The sequence below is a fragment of the Corylus avellana genome, chromosome 1 (genome assembly GCF_965113065.1).
Source record: "Corylus avellana chromosome 1, dhCorAvel1.hap1.2, whole genome shotgun sequence".
NCBI lineage: Eukaryota > Viridiplantae > Streptophyta > Magnoliopsida > Fagales > Betulaceae > Corylus > Corylus avellana.
The window spans coordinates 15,634,951-15,662,190 of NC_142490.1; the positions used below are offsets into that span (position 1 = coordinate 15,634,951).

The 27,240-nt window shown below is 38.4% G+C and overlaps 3 protein-coding genes across 3 annotated transcripts; 2 read left to right on the forward strand and 1 right to left on the reverse strand.

Moving 5' to 3' along the window:
- Positions 1 to 453: 453 nt before the first annotated feature.
- Positions 454 to 2,647, forward strand: MYB55 (myb domain protein 55). The gene is made up of 3 exons (XM_059584149.2): positions 454 to 893; positions 1,010 to 1,139; positions 1,225 to 2,647. Exons 1-3 carry the CDS (start codon positions 761 to 763, stop codon positions 2,321 to 2,323), a joined length of 1,362 nt encoding a protein of 453 aa, XP_059440132.2. The 5' UTR covers positions 454 to 760; the 3' UTR covers positions 2,324 to 2,647.
- A 13,290-nt stretch (positions 2,648 to 15,937) lies between these two features.
- Positions 15,938 to 17,768, forward strand: LOC132168675 (uncharacterized). Its single transcript, XM_059579686.2, has 2 exons — positions 15,938 to 17,091; positions 17,210 to 17,768. Exons 1-2 carry the CDS (start codon positions 16,227 to 16,229, stop codon positions 17,293 to 17,295), a joined length of 951 nt encoding a protein of 316 aa, XP_059435669.1. The 5' UTR covers positions 15,938 to 16,226; the 3' UTR covers positions 17,296 to 17,768.
- A 2,216-nt stretch (positions 17,769 to 19,984) lies between these two features.
- LOC132168674 (pectin acetylesterase 12) lies at positions 19,985 to 26,372 on the reverse strand. The gene is made up of 12 exons (XM_059579685.2): positions 25,977 to 26,372; positions 25,128 to 25,210; positions 24,511 to 24,640; positions 24,307 to 24,380; positions 23,545 to 23,631; positions 23,341 to 23,465; positions 23,182 to 23,242; positions 22,955 to 23,008; positions 22,769 to 22,846; positions 21,231 to 21,336; positions 20,976 to 21,121; positions 19,985 to 20,295 (listed from the first exon to the last, which is right to left on the reverse strand). The coding sequence occupies exons 1-12, from the start codon at positions 26,218 to 26,220 to the stop codon at positions 20,188 to 20,190; spliced, it is 1,296 nt and encodes a 431-aa protein (XP_059435668.2). The 5' UTR covers positions 26,221 to 26,372; the 3' UTR covers positions 19,985 to 20,187.
- Positions 26,373 to 27,240: the final 868 nt, after the last annotated feature.

Below are 27,240 nucleotides of genomic sequence, written 5' to 3' on the forward strand. Positions count from 1 at the left end.
TCATAAAGCCCAAAGCGTAAAGTAAAGAATAGACCCTCCTGACTCCTGTTTTCTGTGAGAGACAAGAAATGGAATATTTTTCACTTTTGACACATTCACACCGGCCCGCAGCTGATTTAGCCTGATTGTATGGCGTCTATATATTATATGCAAACTCAAATTTGGTAAAATTTTATTTCCCACTTTTACTTCTCCGCTTTTACGTTTGTACTGTGTTCGTCTTAATTAAGAAGTACTATTTTTTTTTTTTTTTTTCTGACTTCGGTTGCAAGCATATGGGTTGTTCATCGTCGAAAATACCCACCATTTTTCTGCAAAGAGACATATTAATTCTGTGGCCTTTGATGAGACATATGCAACTCATCTTGTTAGTTCATATCATCATCTTGTTTTTACAAACACCCCCCACCCCTCTCTCTCTCTCTCTCTCTCTCTCTCTTTTGTAAAAGAAAAACTAGACTCAAATAGGAGTGCCTTGTTAATTGAGTGTGACTTTTCTCTCTTGGAAGGCTCCCTTTAGTTCTTCTTATATATTAATTCAACTCCCTTTCTCAGCTGCCACTTCATTTTCTCAACCTCCCTGTCACTTCTCTTTCTTTCTCTCCCTCTCTCTCTCTCTAAACATCTTTTCTACCGCAACTCCCTTAAAAATCCATTCAGAGCCACCTCTAGCCGTTGCTGACAGTTCTCCTAGGATTCAACAAACTTGCCGTTTAAGGATAGGTTCCCCCTCATAGCTGGTGGCAGGTCTTGCTCTAAAATGGGGAGGCACTCTTGCTGTTACAAGCAGAAGCTAAGGAAAGGCCTGTGGTCACCTGAGGAGGACGAGAAGCTTCTGAGGCATATTACAAAATATGGTCATGGGTGTTGGAGCTCTGTTCCTAAGCAAGCTGGTAACTTCAACTCTTATCCCTCAAACTAATAAGTCTTTCTGCAATGTTCAGGACAAAAAAGAAGAAAAGAAAAAGTTGAATTTCTAATGGTCCATCCCCATGTGATGAATTGGCAGGTCTGCAGAGGTGTGGGAAGAGCTGCAGATTGCGGTGGATCAACTACTTGAGGCCTGATTTGAAGAGAGGTACATTCTCACAGGAGGAAGAGGACCTTATAATCGAACTTCATGCGGTCCTCGGGAACAGGTAATTCCTCTAGCTCCATTGTTTCTCATTTTCAACACTTTCCCATTAACTTTTTTAAGAAAACATTCTTGGCTTCGATCCCCAGGTGGTCTCAGATTGCAGCACAATTGCCTGGAAGAACCGACAATGAAATAAAAAATCTATGGAACTCTTGCTTAAAGAAGAAACTCAGGCAGAGAGGCATTGACCCCGTCACCCACAAACCACTTTCCGAAGTGGAGAATGGAGAGGATAAAGATACAGAAGCCAAAAGCCGAGACAAAATGTCGGTGGTATCCAATGAACTGAATCTCCTCAAGGCAGAAAGCTCAATGCAAGAGGAAGCTTTACTTGAGCAGAGGCCATCCCCAATTGCTCCACATGGCTACCCTTTGGAAGTCCAGGGTTCTTCCAGCTCCAGGACAACAAACAGCCGGAGCATCAATAACAATTTGATGACATCCACAGTACCCAACAATGACTTCCTCCAAGATAGATTTGTAACCTCCCACCAAGAAAGTTCCACAAACAACTGCCAGCCTTCAGATTTGGTGGGGCATTTTCCGCTTCAGCAATTGAGTTATGCATCAAATTCCACAAACTCCAACCCCGCGCAGTGGTTCACCCAAAGTGGGAAATCATTTGATATGAATTCTGAGTTTGCAATATCTAGCATTCTATCACCTACAAACACTTCATTGCTACCGACCTCTATTGGTTACAAGCCTTCACTTACTTTCCCCTCCGATAATAATGTATCCATGAGCTCCTTCACAGTCAACGGATCCCACTACTGGGAAGGCAGCGCCACCGCCACCGCCAACATTAACAGCAATAGCAGCAGCGGAAGCAGCAGCAGCGCTGAGTTGCAGAGCAGCAGCTCCTTGCTGGAGAACAGCATGTTTTCATGGAGATTGGCGGATTGTGGGACATCAGATAAGGAGACCCAAATCCATCTGACGGAAAGCCAACCCGAAGACATCAAGTGGGCTGAATATTTTAGTCACCCATTATTGATGGCGGCTGCTTTACAAAATCAAACTCCACAGTGCTTATACAATGAGATAAAATCAGAAACACATTTGGTGACCGACAGTTCAAGTGCTGTGTGGCCTCATAACAAGCAGCAAGGATCTTTACAGGCTAATTCTGATATATGTGGTAAGGATATCCAAAGACTTGCGGCGGCCTTTGGGCATACTTAGCTTGAATTAAGATGTGAAGCCTCTGGTTTTCTCAAACAAAGTGCAGAATTTTCAGTTAAAATTAAGAAGAGGCTCCAAGAAGTACCTGCGGCGCATTGCAGTGCTTGCTAGCTGTTTTCTTAGAAGAGGTGTGTGCCACATATTCTTCTCTTGTATATAGGTCACATACAAAAAAACATTTCTTTGCCTCTGGTTTTGGTATATTTGTGAGGAAACAATCTTGCTATTTTACCTTTTTTCTTCTTTGGTGTGGGATAGAATTTCACAATAAGGCTTGTACCCTTGTCTTTTTTTACTCTTTTCTAATTTTACTCTCATTGCTTATATCTTTCTTTCTTTCCTTTTTAATGGATTGGATACTATTTCTTCATGACTCTCGCATTGAATATTGGGGAAAAGCACTACATGGCATATCTAATCCGCATATATAGTGTCAAATTTCTCTCTCTCTCTCTCTCTCTACGCTCCCCAGAGCATCGAAAATTGCAGGAACCTGGCCTCTCACATCTCGATTCTTTTTCCAGCTTAAAATTCAAATGGTTGTCTATCACTGTCTCCATGGGACATAGATCGTATTCACCTTTATAACAGCATTTTCCTTTTTCTCCCTATTTGAATTTAGACTAGTTTTAGAAAAATGGTTTATGGTTGGGTGGCTTTTTGATTTAAACTATGGTGACGTCTGCAATACGTGTCATTTGCTGGATTTGCAAGACTTAACAAGGAGCTAGCTATTCCTGCTATCTAATATCTAATGCTCTGTCTCTCTTACGCACGTGTGCATTTTAATGGACACGGGCGAGCGTGTGAAGGGTGTCACTTCATACTCCACAATCCACATAAATGAATTGAGACTTGTTCATTTTCTAGCCCGTACAAGGGATAGCGACTCTCAAGGTGGTAAGGGCCATATGCTTGTAGCTTCTTCAAGGCAATAGCATTATCTTACGAAACACGTTGAAAATTAAAAAAATAAAAATAAAAAAATAAAAAAGAAAGAAGCTTCCAATTGAAGTGGAAAAAGATCAAGTCCTTTCTGTCGTAGATGATAGAATTTTCTGATGGCGAGCAATCCCTGCCACCCACTTGGCGGCATCTCGCACCATAGTTCTTTAATTACTCCTTGGCTGCGGTCAAGATGGTTGGGATGAAAATGAATAAACAACAGCCCCCTCCTCTTGAAAATGTAGCAGTAAGAGCATTAATATTTATTATATTTCGTTCAAGTGCTGATTTCAACGAAGATTAAGATATCCGTTTCACAACATAATAATGACGTTTTAGTTAGAAACTTAATAGTCACACTCACATGATTACATCGAATTGAAGGTTGACATGTCATGCTATGATGCATCACGTCAAAGTTAACAAAATAAAAATGCCTTACCTCATCCTCTGAAATTGAACTACTTCAAACCCATTACTTACTCACCAAGGCTTAACAAGTCTTTGGAATTAATTTCTTTTTAGCAGGATGGGAACAGGTCCTTTATGGTTTCCTCTCACTTTCTAATTATCCAAATTTCGCAATATTAATTCTTAATTTTCTAGTAACAATAGTCTCATAATGACATTATAACCATGAGCTCATCACACGCAACATATATTGAAGTGAATTATTGGAAAAGCACAACTCGTTGGAGGGAGGTTTGTTGTTGGACCTATATATAGGGTCCGGATCCAACTTGGGCGGGCCCGATTCAAGCCCTTCAAGAGGATGAGGCCCAGTAGGGCCCACACAGATATCTTGAACCTTGTTGTTTAATAATCAACTAAACTTGCATAGCCCAAAACCTCACGTACGGCTACATTTAGGAAGGAGATACAGGGGCAACTCTTCGTATCAAGTAAAATGTCTGTATTTATTGACTGAGTAGCAGGTTAGGCGCATTAATAATAGGAATAAGGTAGGTTATTTCTTGCATCGAGAGAGCAGTCGGCATTTATAATAGGGATGGTGAGTTCGGCGCATTTATGGTTAGGGTAAGGAGGTTACTTTTCTCCTCAGGAGAGCAGTCTACATTAAATAAAGAAGCGATAGATCTAATTAATACCCATCATGAGACGACTCGCATGGCTCGAGACTCCTAAAGAGGGGTCGGGATGCCCAAAACCCAAATACACCATATAACTATATAAGTGACACCATAAGCAAGTAGTTTTTTAGACTCTCTTTTTACCACCACACAAGATGTATTTTTCCTAACCCCTCACCGAAGGCCTAAACTAATTTGGGCATCGGAGTACTTGTCGGAACAACCCGGTGGGTCTCTAAGCCTTGTGCTCATTAAGTGCAATCAGCCAAAAAAGAGGAAGAAGCACAGCACGGCGAACATCGAACCGGAGTGTGGTGAAGATATTTTGAGTTCTAACAATATAATCTTGTGATTATTTGCAAGACCAAAAGAGTGGGTGGAGAGAAGTTAGACGCGTCCTCAGTTACAAGGGAGAACTCTGAAAATTGTACATATACATAAACTTATAGTCATTTAAGGAATAAAAACTTAAATTTGCAATCAATGTCAACTTAAACTAAGCATAGCCATGAGAGCCATGAATACAATGAATTCTCCATCAATGATCTGTCACCACTCACCAGTCCTTGACCTGATTGAAATGTTAAAGGCTAGAAGCAATGCATAATATAATTCAAATCAATAGCCAGGAAACGAACTAAACACCAAAATCCGAAAAAGTTGTTTACTTTTAAAAAAGTGTTGGCGTCTTGGTTCAGTGAAGCCTGACATCACATTCTACGCACGAATGTGGACAAGCGCAGGGTAGGGCCCGTAGGCGCTACTAGGCCACCAGGATTTTATTTTTCCAGAGTTATGGGCTGCTTACGCTTAATATGTGGGCTTGTGTGCGAATATGTGTGTGTGTGAACGGGTTGGGCTCTTTCCTTGATTCCTTGGTTTGGGTTTTATTTATGCATTTAGATGGCCACTTGGGCCCTTTGGCTACTGCTCTAGAACCAGCCCAAATTCTTATCGATCTCTAAGCCACACGTCCTTGTTACTACTATTGCTTTTCATCACCATTATTAAGCATACGATTTTGATTGGCCAAATAATCAAACTTAGATAAATAAATTATTCAAAGAGTTGGCCCCCAGTACAGAATTGTTCTTCCCCATTAGGGAGACACGAGGCCTAATTAGGATTGCAATCAAGCATTATGTCAATATCACCCGTCCCGGGATTCACATATTAAATTTGGTCAAGGCCTTGGTAACTTGAACCTCTTACCAAATTGATTTGTTAAATAGGCAGTCTCCTTCACCGTCCTCTTCTTCGCTCCAACTTCCCTATCTCCTATTCCTCAGGAAAAAAGATATACATGGATATCTTTTTTAAAAAATTATGAATGGAGCCCTCAAAAGATATCGTCCTAAACTAAAATATTGATGGAGCCCTCAAAAGATATTTGTCCCTCCCATGTAAACGAAACAAAACTCTTCTTCCTCAACCAACCTCCAATATATATACTTGGAAGTTGGAACTCATTGCCTATGACTTTTCTAACGCGGCAATGCATGAGCTTTCGGCGATATATAGAATATTAGGATCGTGCCAAGTAAGCTGTGACTAATTCCCAAATTTGGCAATTCTTAATCTGATTGAAACCTGTTGTTAAGCATCTATTGGTAACTACTTACTACAACATTTGCATGGTTATCTATCTCCCTTGGAGTCTTATCAACCCCGATCTTCTCAAGAAAGTTCTTGGTGAATATATATATATATATATATATATATATATATATATATATACACAAAAGTTCTTACTTAATCACAACAACATGGTTTACTAATTTCTTTATGATGTAGGACACCCAAAGAGATACCCAATATGACCGGCCACTCGACGGGCGCTCAAGTGGTGGCCTACCAAAAACGATTGCTTTTTTTTTTTTTTTTTTTTTTCTAATTGAATGAGGGAAAGGACTACATGAGAGAATCTTTCTCATTTCTGATCCGAATGGAAGAGAGAATAGGCGATCCTGTGGGAATGCTTCCAAAAACAAGATAGGAAGCGGCCCATTTAGCTAGAGCATGTGTCCGACAGTTGGTACTACGAGAAACCTTCAAAGCATTCCAACTTTGAAAGGGAGCTAAAACTACACTAATATCAAAAATACAATTAGCAAAGTTCCAAGAAGAGAAGAGGGAAGGGTTGTTAATAGCTAACACCACTAGGAGAGCGTTTCCTTCCAAAGAAAGAAAATTACAACCAAAAGAGGCTGCCAGTCGAGTGGTCAGCAAGGCAGCAAGGGCCTCTCTTTGAAGGGCATCTAGACAATTTAACCTCTGCGTGACAACACCTACAATAGCACCCTTCTCGTCACTTAGCCAAGCAGCAACAACTGCAAAAGATCCTTTCACAGCAACGTCGAAGTTACTTTTTATCCAACCAGCAGTAGGGAACATCCACAAAGAGGGAAGAGCTAGCTCTGACTAAGCCGAAAGATGATTATCAAAGGAGCTAGAGACTTCATAGATGACTTTACTGGGAATAGGCTGCACCCCTTCATGGATAAGAAGGTTCCTGCATCTCCAAATAATATCCAAAATGAGAGCTGAAAACGGTTGAAACTTCCTAACTTCAACCTTAGTAATGCCGAAAATAGCCAATGGGGAGAGAATAGCAATAATCCATTCTGAAATAGACATAGAGGAAAAATTAGAAATGGAGATAGGCCAAGGAGAGAACCTCCACAAAATTCTCGCCAAATCGCATTCCAATAAAATATGAGAAAGAGTTTTCGGGGGACCTTTACAGAAGGGACAAAGCCAAGCTGCTTGATCCACACTAACAACAAACCTACCAATCTTTGCCCTAGAATGAAGAATATCCCATGCAACCTTCCATAACAAGTGCTTCAACCTAGCTTGAATTTTTAATCCCCAAAAGGAAGTCCAAGCTTCAGTTGATAAGGGAGAAACCCTGCCCCCCAAAGAAAGAGAGAGCTCATAGGCTGACTTCACCAAAAAAAATTCCTGAAGGAGAGGGAACCCAACACCACTTGTCAAAGTGAGGAGAAAGAGGCAAGTGGATACAGAGAATATGCTGAACCTTGAGAGGATCAAAAAGATCCTACAACAATAAGGAGTTCCAACCACGACCAAAAGGGAAAATAAGATCCTCAACTGTGTACGATGGAAGACCCACCAAATTCTCATTCGGAATAGGCTTAAAATTAGGCATCAAGGGGATCCATGGGTTATTCCAAATATCAATATTCTGACCACTAGAAATAGAGATGCAGGCTCCCTACTCCACTACTTTTCTTTTCTTAAGGAGCCCTTTCCAAAGCCAAGAAGAGAGAGCATTAGAGGGGGCATTCAAAAAGGAAACACCATGCTTGAGGTAGTTACCTCTAAGAGAATCCACCCAAAGATGCGGCTGATTGGAAGTCATCTTACAGCCAAGCCTAGCAAGAAGAGAATTGTTAATGGCTTCCATAGACCGGATACCTAAGCCACCCAAAGACTTAGGTTTACAAATATTATCCCAAGATAGAAGGGAAAGACAATGCTTTTTTTTCCTGCGGATAACCCCACCAAAACTTCCGTATGCTGGAGTAAATAGAAGCACATAAGAACTTGGGGAGAAGAAACAAAGACATGAGATAGGTAGGAATAGCATTGGCCACAGACTTCACCTAAGTGGTTCTCGCAACCTGAGAGAGAAGCCTAGCTTTCCAACCTGAAATTCTAGCAAGAATTCTATCTTTGAGCTCAATAAAAGAGTCATTCTTCCTTCTATGCATAAAAAGAGGAATACCTAGATATTTAGCCCGAGAGGGGATCAAAGCCAAGTGAAGAATCCTGTTGACAACATTTTTAGCATTAGAACTACAATTCGTACTAAAGAAAATAGTAGATTTGGAAATGTTAATATGCTGCCCTGACCAAGAGGAATAAGTGTTAAGACACTTTAAAATCACCATAGCTTCTCTTTCATTAGCCCTGGAAAAAATAATAGCATCATCATCAGCAAACAAAAGGTGAGAAATAGGAGGACACATCCTAGCCATTTTGATGCCATGAAGAAGACCCAAGCTTTCTTCTCTTTCAATTAGTCTGGACAAAATCTCAGCTCCCAAAATAAACAAAAAAGGGGAGAGAGGATCTCCTTGCCTTAAACCCCGAGAAGGAGTGAACTTGCCAAAATGAGCACCATCAAGAAGAAGAGAGAACGAATAAGTAGTAATGCATTGCCTAATCCATTGAATTCAAGTAGAGTTAAAACCCAACAGCTCTAGGATTTCAAGCAAAAATTCCTATTCCATAGAATGAAAGGCTTTCTCTATCTAGCTTCAAAGCCATTAAACCACCATTCCCCTTTTTTTGCTTCATGGAATGAAAAACCTCATGAGCAAAAATGGTATTATCATGAATAGACCTCCCTTTAAGAAAAGCTGACTGATAAGGAGAGATGATCTTGTTCAATAGAGGTTTAAATATGTTTGAGAGAATTTTAGAAATAATCTTGTAATTAAAAGTAGTAAGACTAATGGGCCTAAAGTGATGCACCAAGTAAGGATTATCAATTTTAGGGATAAGGGCTATATTAGTGTGGTTGAACTCCTTAAGCAAAAATCCACTCCTGAAAAAAGATTGAACTGAATCCACAACACTCACTTTCACTATTGGCCAGTAAGACTTGTAAAACAAACCAGCCATACCGTCAGGACCAGGGGCTTTATTCAAACCCAAATCAGAAATAGCCAAGAAAATTTCATTCTCATCAAGAATTAAACAAAGGGAAACAATCTCCTCCTCTGTAACAACCTTATCAACCAAACTAGTAAAGCTATAGTCAAAAATCGGATGAGTAGAAGTAAACAAGGAATTAAAATGCTGCACCAAATAATTTCCAATATTTTCCCTACCACCCAAAATAGTACCTTCAGCAGTCGTTAAGGAAGAGATAGAGTTATACCTACGCCTACAGACAGTAGAAGCATGAACGAATTTAGTGTTGAGATCTGTACAGGTAAGCCACAACTTTCTAGACTTTTGCTTCCAAAGAACTTCTTCCCTCAGCAGTTGCTCCTGCAACTCATTCTGCAAAGTAGTCTCCCTTGCCGCATTAACAAGAGAGTGGGGACTAGATTGAATCGCACTGATATCAGACATCAATGCTTTAATCTTATGCTGAATATGGCCAAAATGATGCTGGTTCCAAAACTTCAAAGCACTCTTCGTACTCTTCCATTTCTTGCTCAGAGAAAAAGCGAAAGAACCTTCAACCACAGCCAACCTGGCCTGCTCAACAACTGAATGACTGGACTGATCCCTAGTCCAGAAAGCTTCAAAATGGAAAGGCTTAGGAAGATTCCTATAGGAACCAGTCGAGGAGATCAAAATGGGACAATGATCTGACTAGGTTGTAGGAAAGTGGTTAATTAGAGAATTAGGAAAAGTATGAACCCAATTTCGGTTAGCCAAGCCCCTGTCAAGCCTCTCCCTAATATTAGCCCTACCAACCCTACAATTCCTCCAAGTAAATCTATTACCCACAAAACCAAGATCCACAAGAGCATTCGAATACACAAAATCAACAAAATTGCCATGAGAAGAAGAACCAAAATCACGGCCACCACTCTTCTCAGAAGAGGACAAAATGAAGTTGAAATCTCCCAATAACAACCAAGCTCCACCAAAAGAGTTACCCAACTTAGACAAAACAGACCAAAAAGCATCACGTCTTTGGCTAGTATGAGGAGCATAAACACCCGAGAACAGCCACGGACAGTGAGACGGTTCTGAGTACACCAAACAAGAAATACAGTTCTTATCAAGACGGACCGGCTCAATATCCACACCATGCTTCCAAGCCAAGTAGAGACCACCTTGAAGACCTGAAGGAGGAACCTCTAACCAGGCTGAGAAACCCAAACCAAACAAAGAAGGTTGAAAAGGTTGAAAACACGAAGACGAAACTTTAGTCTCAAATAGAAACAGAAGATTAAGTCGATGATTTCTAATCAAGGCGCGAAGAGCTCGAATTGTAAGGCCCCGAGCCAAACCCCTACAATTCCATGCAAGAATTTTCATTGAGCTGGGGGGGGGGGGGGGGGGAGGTTAAAACCTTCGACCCCTGCAATTTCAGAACCACTCTGCCCATCCTCAACATGAGCAGCAACATCTTCACAATTCTTTTTTTTTTTTTTTTTGACATGTCCGCACAAGAGGGGGGAGGGGGATTCGAACTAGTGACCTCCGCTTTATTATGCATGGTCCCAACCGATTGAGCTACATCTTCACAATTCTTGTTAGAGAACTAAATGTCAGGTTTATGTTTTTTGGTGGGAAGGGAATTGAAATAAGGGTGAAACATTTTCTTGTTGGAGGAGCTGTTGGTATGACGAGGGGGTTTCAGATTGGGAGAAGGTTGAGAAAGAAAAGTGGACAGGGCAGAGGAGGAAATAAGAAGGATCGTAGAAGTGGAGGAGTTTGTGGGGACAACAGCACACGTGGAATGGAGAGATAAGGTGTTAGGTAAAAAAGTTAATCTAGAACTAACTCCCTCAGAGTCCAACTTAAAGTTAGAGCTGGCCAAAGAGGAACTAGAAGGACCTAAACCCAAGGTAGAAGTGACAAAAAGAGGCCACGTAGTATGTGGGAAGTGAAGGTTAAGAGAGTTGAGTTTCTCAATGCTGGTAAGCAATAAAGAGGAGGTGGAGTGTTGTGGCTGAAATTTGACAAAGGAGGCCTTTTCCATTAATGCAAATGCAGTAATAGTGGGGCTTAAAGAGATGGGATTGGTACCTTGAAAACTGGAAACAAATCTGGAGGAACTCGGCTAAGTTGAGTTGGGTAGGTAAGGATGACTTGGGCTAAGATAGTGAGTGGACTCAGTGGCCAACCTGTTTGAAGCTTGAACAATGGCGAGAGCATTTGAAACTTGATTCCTTGGTTGAATAATTTGAACAACCCTGCTAGTTTTAGGATAACTAGCCTTCAACTTATCTCCATACCTCCCATGGTCAGGGGGACGTGGTTCCACCAGACAAGCAAAGGAGAGATGCCTTATTCTTCCACAGGTGTAGCAGTAGTCTGAAAGCCTCTCATACATATATTGCACCCAGAGAGGAGCCTTAGGAGACCTATGATAAGTGAATCCCGGATTAAAAGGATTCAAGAGGTTAAGAAGAACCCTGAACCGTAAGAAACCTTTCCTAGCAGGTTTGGAATTGTCAACACTATCTACCTCCAACAACTCACCCAGACTTGCACCAATATTTTCTGCATTAACCACTGTCATAAGCTCCAACAGAAGATTGTGCACTTGCACCCAATAAGCAGCTTTGGTGAAATCCAAATCTTCTATTGTATCCTCTGCAGACCATCTCTTGAGAAAAAGATGTGAGCCCTTGATATTCCATGGAGAGTAATCCAAAACTCTATGAAGATCTTCCAAGCTTTCAAACGTAAAAACCATCATATTATCTTCTCTGTCTTCAGAGACTAGGGAATTCAAAAATTTCCAGGCTTGTACGATATTATTTTTTATAGTGATTTTTGAGAGAGGTTGGGATGAGAGAATTTTTCCAACAAGCATGAAAGAAGGTGGAATAACTGGGTTGACAGGGGGAAATGTTTAGGTGGGAGGGGTATCGGACCAGCCAAGAGCAGACGTTTGGCTGGTTAATACATCTATCTCAGGATTTGTATTCTCCATAACAGGAAACAAGCAAAGGGAACACGAAGAGGAAGAGAAAGGCAAGACCTAGAAAGGGAAACCAGAGGTTCAGAGAGACTCTACTAAGAGAGCGGACATCCAAGGTAGACCAAAAACGATTGCTTGATACATGCTCAAAGATGACTTGAGCAAATCCCCCAGTAATCAAACCAGTTTGAAAAATCTGTTGTGTTCATTTTTCTATTGGTATGTGATATGGTAGAAATGGATGCTTGCCGTAATGCCATGTATTATAGCATGAAGTGGATTGTGGACACCACTAATAAAGAACATGACTATAATAAAAGTGATTAATTATTCCAATAATGATAACATATATTTGTTCTCGTGGCAGGACAAAAAGATTGTTTTGGTACCCATGTAAGTGAAAAGGATTTATCCCCAAAACTTCTAAGGTGGAGGGGTGATCCTTCCTCATAGTATAGTTGAGACTCAATTTGGTACCAATATCGTTAATTTGATAAATTACTTTCCTAAATGAGAGACTATTATATACATGCAAAAATTTGAGAACGAGTTATTTTGAAGTAAGGGGGACTAAGGTAGGACATTTGAGTCATGCACCCCTAGCAGACTAGCAGTCCTCTATTGGAAGACACCGCCTAACCATCGTTCAACAGGCGCTCATGGGGTTGCATACTAGAAACGATTGCTTAATACGAGCTCGATAGATGGCTTCAGCGAATCCCTAACAATCAAACGAGTTTAGAAAGTTTTTATTTGAATGGAAATGATACCAATTCTTTTTTTTTTCTTTTTTTCTTTTTAATGATGAGAAACCCTTCCAAGACAAGATCATTTTGTGTATCCATAATTGTCGGATAAAGTTTGGACCTATGCAAAACGCCATATCTACTCAGATCGAGTAATACTCTTGCTTCACTAGTGGACTAGTCTCAATAAATTGTTTACATCTAAAGAAATTTGAATCTTACTCCTAACGAGAATATCACAAAAACTAAGGCCCTTGCCACTCGGTTATGAGTTATTTATAGCATTATTAGTTTCTACATCATGCTCCAATGTGTCATCTTTTGGTCATTTTCCATCTTTGTACAATTGTCGTGCCTTTTTAGGAGTTTTGACCACTGTTTATATAAGCTGATCTGTTATATTAAAGTTTTAGTTTTTTGAAGGAAAAGGATTTCCAGTTTTCTCTTTCAAAGCTATATGTCCTTAACTTGTTGAGTGTGTGAATTGAAGACATTAGGTAGATCTTCTGTTGATCCCTTTGCTTCCGGTACGTCACTTTCCTAGATATACAGGGAGTACTTGTGTTCAGAATGGAAATGTTTATAGTTTTTACTTCTGTTAAAGAATTTTCTTTCCCAATTAGTAACTACAGGATGCCCATTCTCAAGTCCCTCTGTTCCTTTGATTTGATTTTTTCTTTTCTTTTTTTTTTTTTTTTTTTTTTTTTTTAAAAAAAAGCACATGATGAGTCAAACCGGCAACAAGAGAGAAGTGGGGAATCCTTTCTACTACACATAATAAAAGATGGACCAGGTGGGGGAGAAAGTGACCCAAAATACATTTGCAAAAATCTGAAAATATATAGGCTCTAGTTTTCCATTGGAATGCCCAGAGAAAGAGGATGAGGCAAAAAAGTTGATTTTAGGTTTTTATTTTTTAAAATTTGATTTTATGTTGAGCCACACTAAAATATAAAAAGCAACAAGCCTTGCTTATCCGTACAATTTATTGTGCAAACATGTAAAAAAAAAAGAAAAAAAATAATGGTACAACTCAAAAAGAAAAGTACAAAATTATTTTTTTAAATTGGATTAAAGAAATTTTCTCTAATTCACTTTATAAAAATGATATGTGTTTCTTGAACATGTGAGATGCATATATTTTTTTAATAGTAGAGATAAAATTAGAATAAATTTTATTAAAAACTCATATATATCTCATATGTTACTAAAAAAAAATAAATATGTCATTTTTATAGACTAAATTAAAAAAAAAAAAAAAAAAAAAGCTTCAAAAGAAAACTTTATCCAAAAGAAAATAAATAAATATATAGACATTAGTATAGTAATGTGGACGAGGGCTTCCACAATGTTCTGTAGCTTCATTGAGTGAATAGCGTAAAGTGGATGGGCCTACTCACCTAATTAGGCGTTTGATCGTATCCACACAAACTCCAAGACTGTTTGTCGTGTCCGATACCTGTGCTGTGCGAAATTAAAAGCGACCCCCAGTCACTTCTCGCGTCTATCTATCCATATCCATGTTTTTTCTTTTCTTTTTTTTTTTTAAAAAAAAAAGTTCATATAGAATATTGGAAAAGAAATCCTACTCAGTAGGACTGAACAGAACACGTGTAAGTGTAGCAATCGCCACTGTGACAACACCAAAGCCGTCCTTTAATTTTGCGGTTGCCATCAACAAAGCTGGCTCGGAAAGGCGACTGGTCAGAGAAATTAAGAAGCGTCAGCCTTGTAGTGTATATATATATATATATATATATTAGAAATTTAGAATAGAGAAATGGTAGCCAAGAATGATAAGAATAAAAGTTTAGAGGATAGAAATGTCGGCTCTAAAAATATCAGTATACTAATGGAAAATCAACTGTTGGAATGGTCAAACAAATCCCCACGTTCCCGTATCTCTTTCTCTCTCTCTATCTATAGAAGCCACGTGTTGGTGAGTGAAGAGTGAACCCAATTGGGCCATGAGGTGTTGCAAATCAACCACTCCTCCACCTCCGTTTTGATTTCTCCTTTTAATTAATTAGAGAAAAAAAAAGGTTTAAGGGAATGAAAGCGCGGACAGCTGTCCCTTCCTCCCTCTAAACATCAAACACTACTAGCTAGGGACGCGTTTCACACATCAGTTGTCGGCGTTGAAACTAGCTGCCTAGTTATCTTCGTTTTATCCACTTTCCAAATTCGACGTCTACCTCTAAAAAAATCTCTTACTTGACTTTGCCACTTTGGAAATAGTCCAGAATTTGGAGGGGCAATTTTGGTCCAAAAATTTGATGGATGTCTATCTGCGACAAACATAAATTTCGTAGAGAAACGACTTCACTTTGGAAGTGGACAAGGATTCCGAGCACTTCTTTCTTCTTCTTTTTATACACAAGAAGGACGGGGAGGTAATTTCTCCTTGTTGGTGAATATAGTTAATTCACCCCGAAGATGTAGAAGCAATTTAGATAATAAATATGAGAGAATCTCCTAAAAGTTAGGATAATTTTGGCATGTGTCGGTTGTAAATGAAAGGTGGAGCTCCCCGATTCCTCCGGAGGAAAAAAAAAAAAAAAAAAAACCATGAATTGCGCCGGAATGAACATATCCTATTTAATTATAGTTAAATGAAGTGAAAAAAAAAAAAAAAAGAAAAAGAAGGTGAATGGTATGGTTAAAAAAGATATTTCAAGGAACCACGAGTGTACGTGGTTTACTATTTTTGTCCGTTTTGGTGTGTCTGCGTAGGTGTCACGTGTCCAGTGGTGTGAGACACCATGCCACTTGGGTTCAAGCTGATTCTGCAACTCAATATTCGTCTCCCGTATGGATTTCTCTGATTGTTGTTGTTCGTATTAGAATTCAGCCAATCTACGTACTTTAACTCCCAAACTTGTTAACTTCTTCTTCTGACGTCACCCACTCTTAAGACCAGGACTAATTACTATACGCTAAACACCGCATATAATAATTTAAGCCTCAATTAGCCAATTACCCACAATACCCCAAAGTCATAACTACCGCCATCTCCCCTGCTCTCTCACACTCTCTCTTTTCACTTGATCCTTTAGGAGGACAAACAGAGTAATAAGATTATTGTACAATTTTTGTACAAGTTGATACTGTAAGGCACCAAGGCGTGGAGGGGCATAGTGGGAAAGGAGGTTTTGGGTATAAATAAGGTCGTTGGCTGCAGCTGCCCGGTTACCTTTTCTTTTTTTTTCCTTTTTGTTTGCCCTTATCATCATGAAGTGAGAAACGATCGAATGATTCACAAAGCCCAAACGCCAGTCTTGTGCTGTTTCTACATTTATTATTCGATCCCACAACGACCACAGCCTCATTTTGGTTCATTGATAAACGCTTTACCTTCTTCCCATACCTTTTTTCTCACCCGTGTTTAGTTTATGCTAGCTAGTAGCAATAATTGACACTTGAATTGCTTCCTATCTACTTGTACTTGATATCTGTGTGGAGGAGATTTGTTGGATATGGCTTCTGATGAGACTATGACCATACACTCTTCTACGCAGGAAGATGAGTATGAAGAAGATATCTATGACGGGTATGATCATGATCAACACCCCCATCCCATCAACATATCCAGGCTTTCTGTGTGTACCAGCAATTCCATGTTTGGGAATGATGAAGACGATGAAGATGGGAGCTACTATCACGCTGTCGATGGAGACAATGGCATGAGGATGTTCATGTCACGCTTGTCCATTGAAAGCTTTGACGCCGACGGGGAATTCTCCGACGAAAAAGAAGGCAAAGAAGGAACAGGGCTGTCGTCTGATGAGGAGCCGGGTTGTTATTCACTGCCAGCAACACCCACGCGGCGTAGGAACCGGTGCGGGCTGGTAAATCTGAATCTGAGTCTGAATCTGAATCATCCCCAGCAGCTGATAGGGGTGAAAGAGTATGCCAGCGAAAATGAAGCTCAAAAGGGTGTTTCAGTAGGAAAAAAGATGCGGAACAATGCAAGGAGGAGGAGGAGAGTGATAAGGGATAGATCGCTGTTGGAAAAGTGTAGTTGGGACAATTTTGATTGCAGCAAGAGCAAGAGCAAGAGCAACATGGGGGCGGATGGCGTGAGTGGGGAAAGTGACCAGGGAGGCGGGGTTAGCGGCGGCGGCGGCGGAGGAGGGTTGATGGTAATAACAAGGCCAAAGGGAGGAAAAAGGTCACTTTGTATGGACTTGGATGAAGTGAAGGCGTGCAGAGATCTTGGGTTTGAGCTCGAACACGAGCGCATGCTGGAGATGCCCTCTCATCTCTCTGTTTCTGGTTCTACACTTGACACCAGCAGTGGCGGCAATTCCCCAATTGCCAACTGGCGCATCTCCAGCCCTGGTCAGTAAACTGCTCTTTTTCTTTTTCGTTTTTTCTTCCCTGAGCATGATAATTAGCAGACAGATAGGAGTAGATACATCTTTTATTGGGCGATGAATTCATTTTCTAGCTTATACAGGTGATGATCCACGAGATGTGAAGGCTCGGCTCAAGGTATGGGCACAGGCTGTGGCGCTAGTATCTACATCTCGACAGGGAAACTGACTATAATTTTATTTCTACGGCCTCTGTTTTTTTTTTTTGGGAAATTAAGAAAGTTGCTTCTTGCTTTTTCTTTCCACGAAAGGCTCATCTATTTTTGAAGCTTTTTTCTTCAATTTCTTCTCTCTCTGTTTTTTTTTTCTTCCTCCGAGTGTTGGGATTGTAGATTCAGTTCCCTTTTTGCTTGCGCACTACTTTTGATATGTAAATATCCTCACTGTAAATATAGCATGATTGAGGATGGAACCATGATAATGATAGGCTTAAAACACAAATGCATGCTGGTATGATTTTCCAGGTTTGGTTTGGTCTGCCCTTGTATTCACTCTGTCTTCAGTTTTTGCATGTTGATTGATTTGAGTGCTTACTCCCATTGGAGAGGGGATTATGTGTAATACCTTGTGTTCAAGGATAATGCATGTGAATTTTATTCAGTGATTTAAATGATGAAGCTGTGGGAAAGTCTTTTGCTTCAATTGCAGAATATTTGGAGATGATCAGGACTTGTACCATTTCAATGAAAGCCTAGTCCAGCCATATAAATTTGGAAATTTTCTATTCCCAGTTTAACTGCCAAAATTTTGTTATATCCACAAAGCCTTCTCTTTCCATCATTTTCCTGTAAAGAGAACAGCAGCTCACAATTCATTACTTGCTTTCTTTTTTCCATCATAGAGAATTTGACATGGAGGTACCGTCCGAAAACAGAAGTAGATTTCAGGGCTTGACTAGCAAGTCGCCAATAGTAGATTTCAAACATAAAGGTGATGGATTAGACACATCAACTCGAACGAAAAATACAAAACATGATCTTGGAGTTGATCTCAATTCTAAGGTGTTTTAGTGCGCATCAATCACTCTCAAAACCCCAAAGACGGGCAATATGCAAACAGGCATTGTAGGCCATAATAATTTAAGAAAGAAAGAGTAATACCAAAAATTACATTTTTATCTTGTAATTATCTTATAACATTGACGTGGCAGTCTTTAGCTAATTCTTGGATCAATCGTTATTAAAATAAATTAAAAAAAAAAAGAGGTTTAAAGGTTGATTAGGATTGCCATGTTAGCAATGTGTGTGTGATGATTGTGGAATAAAAATGTTGCATCTAACATTACTTAATAATCTATATCCCATGCATGCGGAAGAATGGGAATTAGCAAATGACCAATGCTACATGCACTCTAAGTTCACATTCCTTGATGTGACAATAAAAATTATCATTGAATTTTGAATAAATCACCATTGAAGTTTGTATTCAATGGTAATTTTTACTGTCACATCAAAAAGTTTGCACTTGAAAGTGTGGACTTAGTACATATAGCATCTCTCTTATCTCTTGGTAAATTCACTGACACGCTTTAGAGGAAACTGCAGAAGCACATCAGCAAGGCCCTGGCCCTGCTCGTAATGAGTAAAATTGATTGGATTTATACTCGTAATAATTCATGCAAATTTCGCAAAAGAAAAAATGGTTCCAAGAGAAACTTCCTACAGGCATTTTTGTGACTTGCTCAACATCAAAACCTACCTTTGGGATTCTCATAATCTGTTTCCCTAAATCCACTACCACCTAAATTAAACATTCAGAAAAAGAGAATGTGGCTTGAATGGAAGATTTTGAAATGATTTCATGTAATCCATAATCTCTGCATGGAGACTGCCAAAGATATGTTAAACTCTTTGTGGGCAAATTTGGAAGCCCATGGTGAATTAGGAACATGTAATGGGAATCAAGCATACACTGAGCAGATATAGGTAGGTAAAAGTCAACCTTGTGGACTGGGAATTCGTCATGGTGGCTAAATCATCAATGCAGGGGAAGTTATTAATCTCAGCTTCCCAGAACAAAACGGAGGAGAAGAAATTGAAAGTGTGTATCTGAATACTGAAAGCCAAGAAACTAGAATGTCTGCATGAGCTTGTGATCTGTATCTACTAACAAAGAAAATTCCTCTGGAGGATTGCACGCAAAGAATAAAATGAAGAATAGGAATTCCTCAACTAAAGAAGGGTGGGCAACCAGGGAATCGTCACCTAATGAATATCAGGCTTAACAAAACAGTATGATGGGACTTTCCTTTAACGTCATCTCGCTCATTTTACGGATATCAATTAGACTTTGATGACTACAACATGATACTGCTTTCATTTTATTCCAGCATTAAATTCTACCATCAAATGTTTTCTTATCAAGACAACAATTCAAAATCTTCTTTTTCAAGTGTCATTCTCACACTGACCAATTACAAATTGCCCAAGGCACCAATCCTCTAAAATTACTCGGATTGGGGCTCATGGTAGTTCAAAATTGGTTTTCAGAAGTTAAAAGAATCCATTAGGAATTGCCTAATGCCATGAGGGAGTTGGTGGGAGGTTGGTCATGTACGGTTAAGATTTAAAAGGTTAGCAACTGTGACAAGTTAAAGATTCGAGGTCCTATTTACTCTTTGGAATGAAAGAATTAGTTTTTTGTCAAGTATATAAGGTTGGCAGAAGTACTGAAGTACGGGTTTGAGTGTGTGAAGTGCATCATTTCTGGAAATTTGAGCAACTGTAAAAAGTTGAAGTTTTGAAGACCTATAGACAATTTGGAATGGAAGAATTAGATTTTTGTAGAGGTTGGCAGAAGTACTGAAGTATGCATGTGTTTGTGAGTCATGATGCATTATTTCTGGAAATTTGAGCCTGGGGAACCTTCAAGATACAACAGAATCTCATTCATAAATGCATGGGCAAAAGCCATGGGCAAGAATGTGCTAGCTATTATAGTTTGCACTCCTCGTCAAGCATGACTTTGTTACTTTAATAAATGAATGTTACAATTTTCACAGTTGGCAATAGGAAGCATGATGAATGAAGAAGCAATCTGAGGAGACATTGAATAAATTCACTCACTTGAAAACTAAATTGTGGCAGGTGCTGTCACAGGGGTATGCACAGTCAATAGCTTTTACATCTACTCGATCAAAATACCAGTCTCCAACAGACTCTGCAATCCCCTGCATAAAGAATAATATAACCAAATCAAAGACAAAATTCATAAATAATGTTTTTTCTTTCTCTCACATACAAAAACATATACAGAAAAGAAAGGAAATGCATCTGGAATTTCGTAAAGATATTACTCAAGGCGTAGAGTCCATTTAAGTTTTGGCTCTTTCTGAGCTAATATGTACAGTTGCAATACAGCAAATACTAGTCTGTCTCTACTGCCCTACTGGCCTCCTCCCTCTCTCCTCCTCTAACTCAAGGCTTTCAGCTTGCTCTTTTACTCATCTATTAAATATTCCTACAAATGTCATTTTAGTGGTTTTTGCAATTTAACTTAGTCGCATGCTGCAATATTGGTCTCTAGCTTTGCAATATCTCACTAGTAGTTATTGTCAAACATCTGAATTTTCTCCTGTAACTTATCTAACTCACTTGAATATCATGCAATACAAATGTATAGTCACCAACCCTCACTTCTTATACCATGTCAATATAATGGGTCAAAACACCCTCTACTTCAAGGTTCCACCTCAAATCCCAGATAGCTACAGAAGAAAAATGTGTTAAGAAACTATAGAATCCATCCATATGAAGGTCCAGAATATGAACAGATATATGTAAATTTGGATATAAATTTTTTTAACATGGCACTGTGAGAGATAGCTATAGATATCTAGATAGTGCATACCTTGTTTGCAATTAAGGGAGAATCATCTGCGAACCAGGTGTCCTGCCTCTCAGACTGGCAATGAGCAAAACAGGAATTTAAGAACAATCCATTTTGACTGGACCTTGAGAAATCTCTGATGGCATGGAGCATTTGATTTCTAAAGTCTGCTTCATAGGGAAAAAAAAAAAGGAAGAAAACAGAATTATTTAATATGCCTAAATAAACATTTGACATCAAAGAGTGAAACGAACAAAAATATGAATAAAAGATTACCTTGGAGAAACTGGATCTGTGATGAATTACAACGGGCATGGTTCAATTTGCATTCATCCCAATAGCCACTAGGATCAGCTGATCGTGGAGCTAAGCTAGCTTGGAGCTGATGAAAACAAATATAAAAGATTTAATACTAGTAATTTTAGTTACTGAACACCATTTAAGTCAGAATATGATGCTGCCACAAATTCACAAAGGTCACAGAAGAATGATTGGTCTGCTTGCCTCAAAGATAATATTTTAAGTTTTTAACCTTATAGGAAATCTATTGACTCCGCCAAACCATAAGGAACATGCTGTTTGTTAACAATGGTAGTTTGAAAAAAGAGCCAATTGGGGCCTATGGGGTGGGTTTATGGAAGAATATTATGAGGGTTTGGGGGAAGTTCTGTAATCACACTAGATTTGAAGTGGGTGATGGTTCCAAGGTTAGGTTCTGGCATGATTTGTAGTGTGGGGATTGGTCCTAAAGGATGTATTTCCAATTTCATTTGGTATTGCTCGTGCAAAGAATGCTCTTGTTTGAGGATCACATGAAAATTTTTGGAGGTGCCATTTAGTGGAACGTTAGTTTTGTTAGAGCAGCTCAAAATTGGGAAGTGGATGCCTTTGCGTCGTTCTACATGTTGTATTTAGTAAGAATGAGACGTGAAGGGGAAGACAAGTTGTGGTGGATCCCTTCCAAAAGAGGGTTGTTTGGTGTTAAATCCTTCTAGTCCAAGAGTGTCATGGGTTGTCATGATGGTTTTTGTTTCCCTTGGAAAAGCATTTGGAGGACTAAGGTTCCTTTGAGAGAGGCCTTTTTTGTGCGGTTGGCAGCCTTAGAAAAGATCCTTACCAAAGACAATCTCCGAAAGCGGCATGTCATTGTGGTTGATTGGTGTTATGTGCAAAAAGAATGAGGAGTCCATAGACCATCTTCTTATTCATTGTGAGGCTGTTTATGCCATTTGGAATGTTTTCTTCAAACATTTCTGGTTGGCTCGGGTTATGCCTAGACGAGTAGTTGATTTGTTTGCTTGTAAGTGGACTGGTAGCAATACTCGAAGTGTTGATCTTTGGAAGATGGTGCCTTTGTCTTTTGTGATGTCTTTAAAGGCAAAGGAGTAATGGGTGTTTTGAGGACCGAGAGAGGATCTTAGTCTCTTAGAGGAGTTGAAATCTTTTTCCTTCAACACTTTGTATCTTTGGAGAGCTGCTTATGTTTATCCTTTAGTATTTAATTACCATGATTTTCTTGTTCTTTTTGCCCCTACTTTTGCCCTTACTTTTTAGGTACCCTCTCTTGTATACTCTGTGTATTTGGGGGCGCCTTACGCTTTTAATAATATTTTGATTAAAAAAAAAAGAGCAAATACATGAGAGGGCTCAAAAATGAATTGCCTAAGACAATCTAGCATTTGCAACTAGGAAGCATAGAGAACTAATTATCAATCCTTGCCACTGATAGTTATTGGATTGGATGGCATATATGTGGCCATAAGGGAAACAAATTAATGTAAATTTGAAAAAAAAAAAAAAAAAAAAAAAGTTACCTGCCATGCATCATAGGCTGCATTTAGAAGAAATAATGGTGTCTTAATATTTGCTATCAAATTCTGAGGGAAGAAACACTGAAAGATAAAGAGAGAGTGTTCAAATATGTCAAATTCTCAAATGTTATCTCTTACTAAAACTATCTAATGAAATTTCATGATGATCAAGAAAAGATAGAAAATCACCGAAGTTGGATCCAGGTAGTTGATACAAGTCTTTGGCAGATTCTTTTTCACTTCCTAAAATTACATACAGATATCCATAATTAAACTTTTAGAGATGCCAAGCAAGCAAAAAACTGTTCATAATCCACAAGTTAGATAATGCTTCAATTCATTAAAAAATAAAATAAAATTGTGAAGATGATTCTTCACAGTTAAATAACATAACTTGGGCAACTGATGCACATTACCTGTAAGCTAACCACGCCTTCAAACATATTCCTTAAAGTGCGCCCACCAGATACATCAGCTCTATACGGACAAATGAAATCATCAATATACCTTGTGCTGTTCAACAACTTACATGCTAATAGAAGTAATAAAATATTTTGGGAATTAAAGCTGATTACGCATCGAGGAACAATCCAGCATCACTAAGACATTTCACTTTGGTAGTCTTAGGAAATAAGTCCCGAAACTCATCGCAGTGTAGTATTGATGCTAGACCCCCAGCAGAGCATCCAGAAAGAAGAGCCTGAAATACATTTTAACATAAAATAACTAGAAATATCAAAGCTTAATAAGAATAAAACAGTAAATGTTAAACAATAAACCTGGTTAGCGTTCTGCATTCCCTTGGACATTAACTCTTGCATAGCAGCTAACCAAATCCGTTGTCCTCGAAAATTGAGTTTCGCAGTCTAAAACCAGAACCAATCCACGTACGAGTTCAATTGTAAGAAATTTTAAAGTAAGAACAATCCTTTTACCCCAATTGACCCTTCAAACTCCTTCCATAACCAGAACTAGAGGTGAAAATGTCTAGTCAGATTAGCAATTCAGTCTACACCAATAAACTATAAATTGTAAAACATAGAGTTTTCATGTGTTTAATACTTTTAAAAGAAAACAGAGTTTTGCTTGTGAAACAATTAAACATCCTTATTCTTCCATGAAATACAATTCATCCAACTATCTAGGAAAAATAAATACAACTAAAATCAAAAAGTATAACTACAGTGGGTCTAGCGAGAGGGGATGAATTATTAGCTTCCAGGCTAGAAAAGGTTTATTAATCATTTAATTTGTCCAAAACTAACGACTTGTGTGTTAAACTTGATAGGAGCACAGCTAGCAGCATCTTGTTAAATACTAAAATCCTCTCAGTTTGTAATATTTAACGCTTGAATCATAGAATACACCATTTTTGGCTTTTGGGGCTTATAATTTTGTAAGTGATTGCACCCTACCCCTTTAATTAAGTGATAAAATGAAACAATAAGTCTTCAATGTCCAAGATATTAATGGAAAAATTCATGCCATAAGTATCTAATGTTTCAGGAAAAAGTATGAAGGCAGAATATTCCCCCACCAACCTCATTCTCATCATCCCCACTGAAAGATGCCCCATCACAGTAACGTAGCTTGACTCTGTTCCAGTTGAAAAAATCTGTAAAAACCCCATGGGTACAAGCTCAGCCAAACATACAACAGGAACAAAAAATAAATTTAAAAGAATAAAAACAAGAAGAAAGGTATTTGATATAGATATAGCAAGTATAAAGGCTTGGAAAATAAACCAGGATTTTCTTCAGCTTTATTGCTCAATATTCCTGTGAATGGTATCTGCTTTTCCATGTAGTTCGATGAACCACGACGAGTTGTTTTGCGGTAAATGCAGCTTCTTATCGTATTACACCATCCCCCACCCTACATCAAGAAATGATGAAGTAAATCCACAATCATTAGCCAAAACAAATTTGGGTATTTTTGTTAAGTGTTTTAAATTTTTTTTAATTTGAAAAAAGTTTTTGAAGTGATATAAAGTTAAGAAGTGTTTTTGTGATGTCCACTTGAAAAAAAAAAAAAAAAAAAAAGGTTTTTGTGGATTTCACTTAAGAAAATTGTTTGATAAACTTTTTGAAAAATGTTTTGTGTTACTAAACATGCTTATTTTGAGAAAGAAAAGGTGTGGAGTTGACTTCTTATTTATAAAAAAATTAAAGTGTTTAAGGAATAGAAGACAAGACTAATTTTTAGAGTAAAAGCCACATGTCATTTACATTTAGTAACCACTTCATACTATATAGAGAGCCAATGACAAGCAAGGTACTTTAGAAATCAAACATGGATACAGAATAGAAACATCCTTGTTCAGAATCCTATAAATCCACTACTTGAATGTGGTGTCACACACCTCTAATTGAATGAGCCAACTGTTTGCACCAGATCCATAACCACTATGCAGATGATAACCGGGTAGCGTCCCATCCAAGCAGACTGTTGCAATAGAGGACAGCAAACAGAAAACTCAATTCCCATGTATGAGACATTTCATGATACTCAATGTACAAGACATCCATTACACCCAAGTAAATACAAATTCTATTTCTTTCTTACCCTATGAACAACTAAGATAACAGAGGGAAGACCCCAATTTGGTTTTGCAATATAAGACTTGATAGAGTATATCGAATGGAGCCACAACTAGTGTGAAAAGAATAATGAGGATAACTTAATGTCCCAGAAAAGAGAAAACGATGATAATTGTAACTTTTAGCATTAGGCAGTGAAGAAACTCATAATAAATTAAATAGATGGAAGAAGAAAGAGAGAGACACAAGTGTTCGGCCTATGACTGGAAAGCCAGAAAGCCTACACATTTTTCTTTTTATTGTTTAACTATATTTATATTACAAATAACTCCTATTTATAGGAGAAGATTAAGTATGTAATCAAATCATTCTGATTTCATAACAATCAATCCTAGAAGGTAACCTCAATGCTGACTGCAACAAAAATTGATAAACTAATTAGAGCTGCTATGGCTCACACGAAAAGGAAATTGCTGTCCAAATTCACAACCCAAATATAATATGAAATATTTTAAATAAAAAATAAAGGGGGAAAATGGATATGAACGATGGGAACAATGGAAGCCAGCATAATGAATAGAAGTAGCTTCCCAGTGAAGCCAAAGTAGAGGACATGCATTACACATTACAATCACAAAAACAAATAGGCAGAGAGAGAGAGAGAGAGATACCAGCTCCTTGAGAAGCAGCTCGTTGAATAAGAGTGAGGGGGACCATGAGAGGCTTGGGCAAGGAAGGTTTAGGTGATACCGCCGCATCATTCTCCACAAGAGAAAGCAGACCCTCTCTGTCTTTCTCTATCTCCAGCTCTTTGAGATTGAGCTCCTCGAAAGAAGCATGATGCTCGGATCCAGTACTCAAAACGATCCCAACAACGCAACAAACGTATCCCAGCACTGTCAGAGTCGCCTTCATTCTTCTTCTTCTTCTTACTATTATCTCCAACTCTCACTCACCTCATCCTCCTCGCTCCGCCACACGCTTTGCTATATATGTTGAGTAGCGTATAAAGGAGAGTTTGTGGAAATGCAGTGCAGGCCTTTTCTTCCTTTTTTGAAAAAAAAAAAAAAAAAAAAAAGAAAGAAATTCGTCGAGATTTCACCCTCGCTGAGTCCTAGTGAAATGCTTGGCGGCCTAACATTAAAAATGAAAGGTCAAAACAATTGGGAAGAAAAAGAGTGACACAGTAGTAGACCTTTGTCTTTTTCTCTCTCTCTATGTGGAGCATGTGTATAGCTGTAAGCCACGTCTCAATCAATCATTTTTTTTTTCTTTCTTTATTCCATAAGTCCATTGCTGTTTTTGATGGAAACTAATAAAAGCTGGCGTTTGGAAGATTAATCCGTTACTAATAAATGCGTTGAGAAGTGCTAGATATTTTAAATTATTTTTAAAAAATTAACTTTTAAATAATAAATCATAAGAGTAATTACTTTTTGTCCTTATGAATTAAAACGCTTTTACACTTTTTTTTCATGAACTATTAACTATGACTTTTGACCCCATTAAACTATCATCTTATAACAAAAAATCTACTTTCATCAGTCAAAGAAGTTAAAATTAACGGTTAATGGTCATGTGTAAATCATGTGTCATTTTAAATTTTTTTTCTTCTACTTTTGCTCTCACTTCAAACAAATAAAGTTAATATGTTTAGAAGGGTATAAGGACTATTTTCTCGTTCTGAAGTGAGGGTAAAAGTGAAAGAAAAAATTTTTAAATATCACATGACTTGCACATGACCGTTGACCATCAATTTTAATCCTTTTGACAAATAGAATTAAGTTTTTTGTTATAAGATGGTAGTTTGATGAGGTCAGAAGTCATAGTTAGTAGTTCGTGAAATAAAAGTGTCAAGGCGCTATAGTTCATGAAGACAAAATGTAATTGCCTTTAAATCTTATGAGATGATAACACATCATTTAAGAACTAATT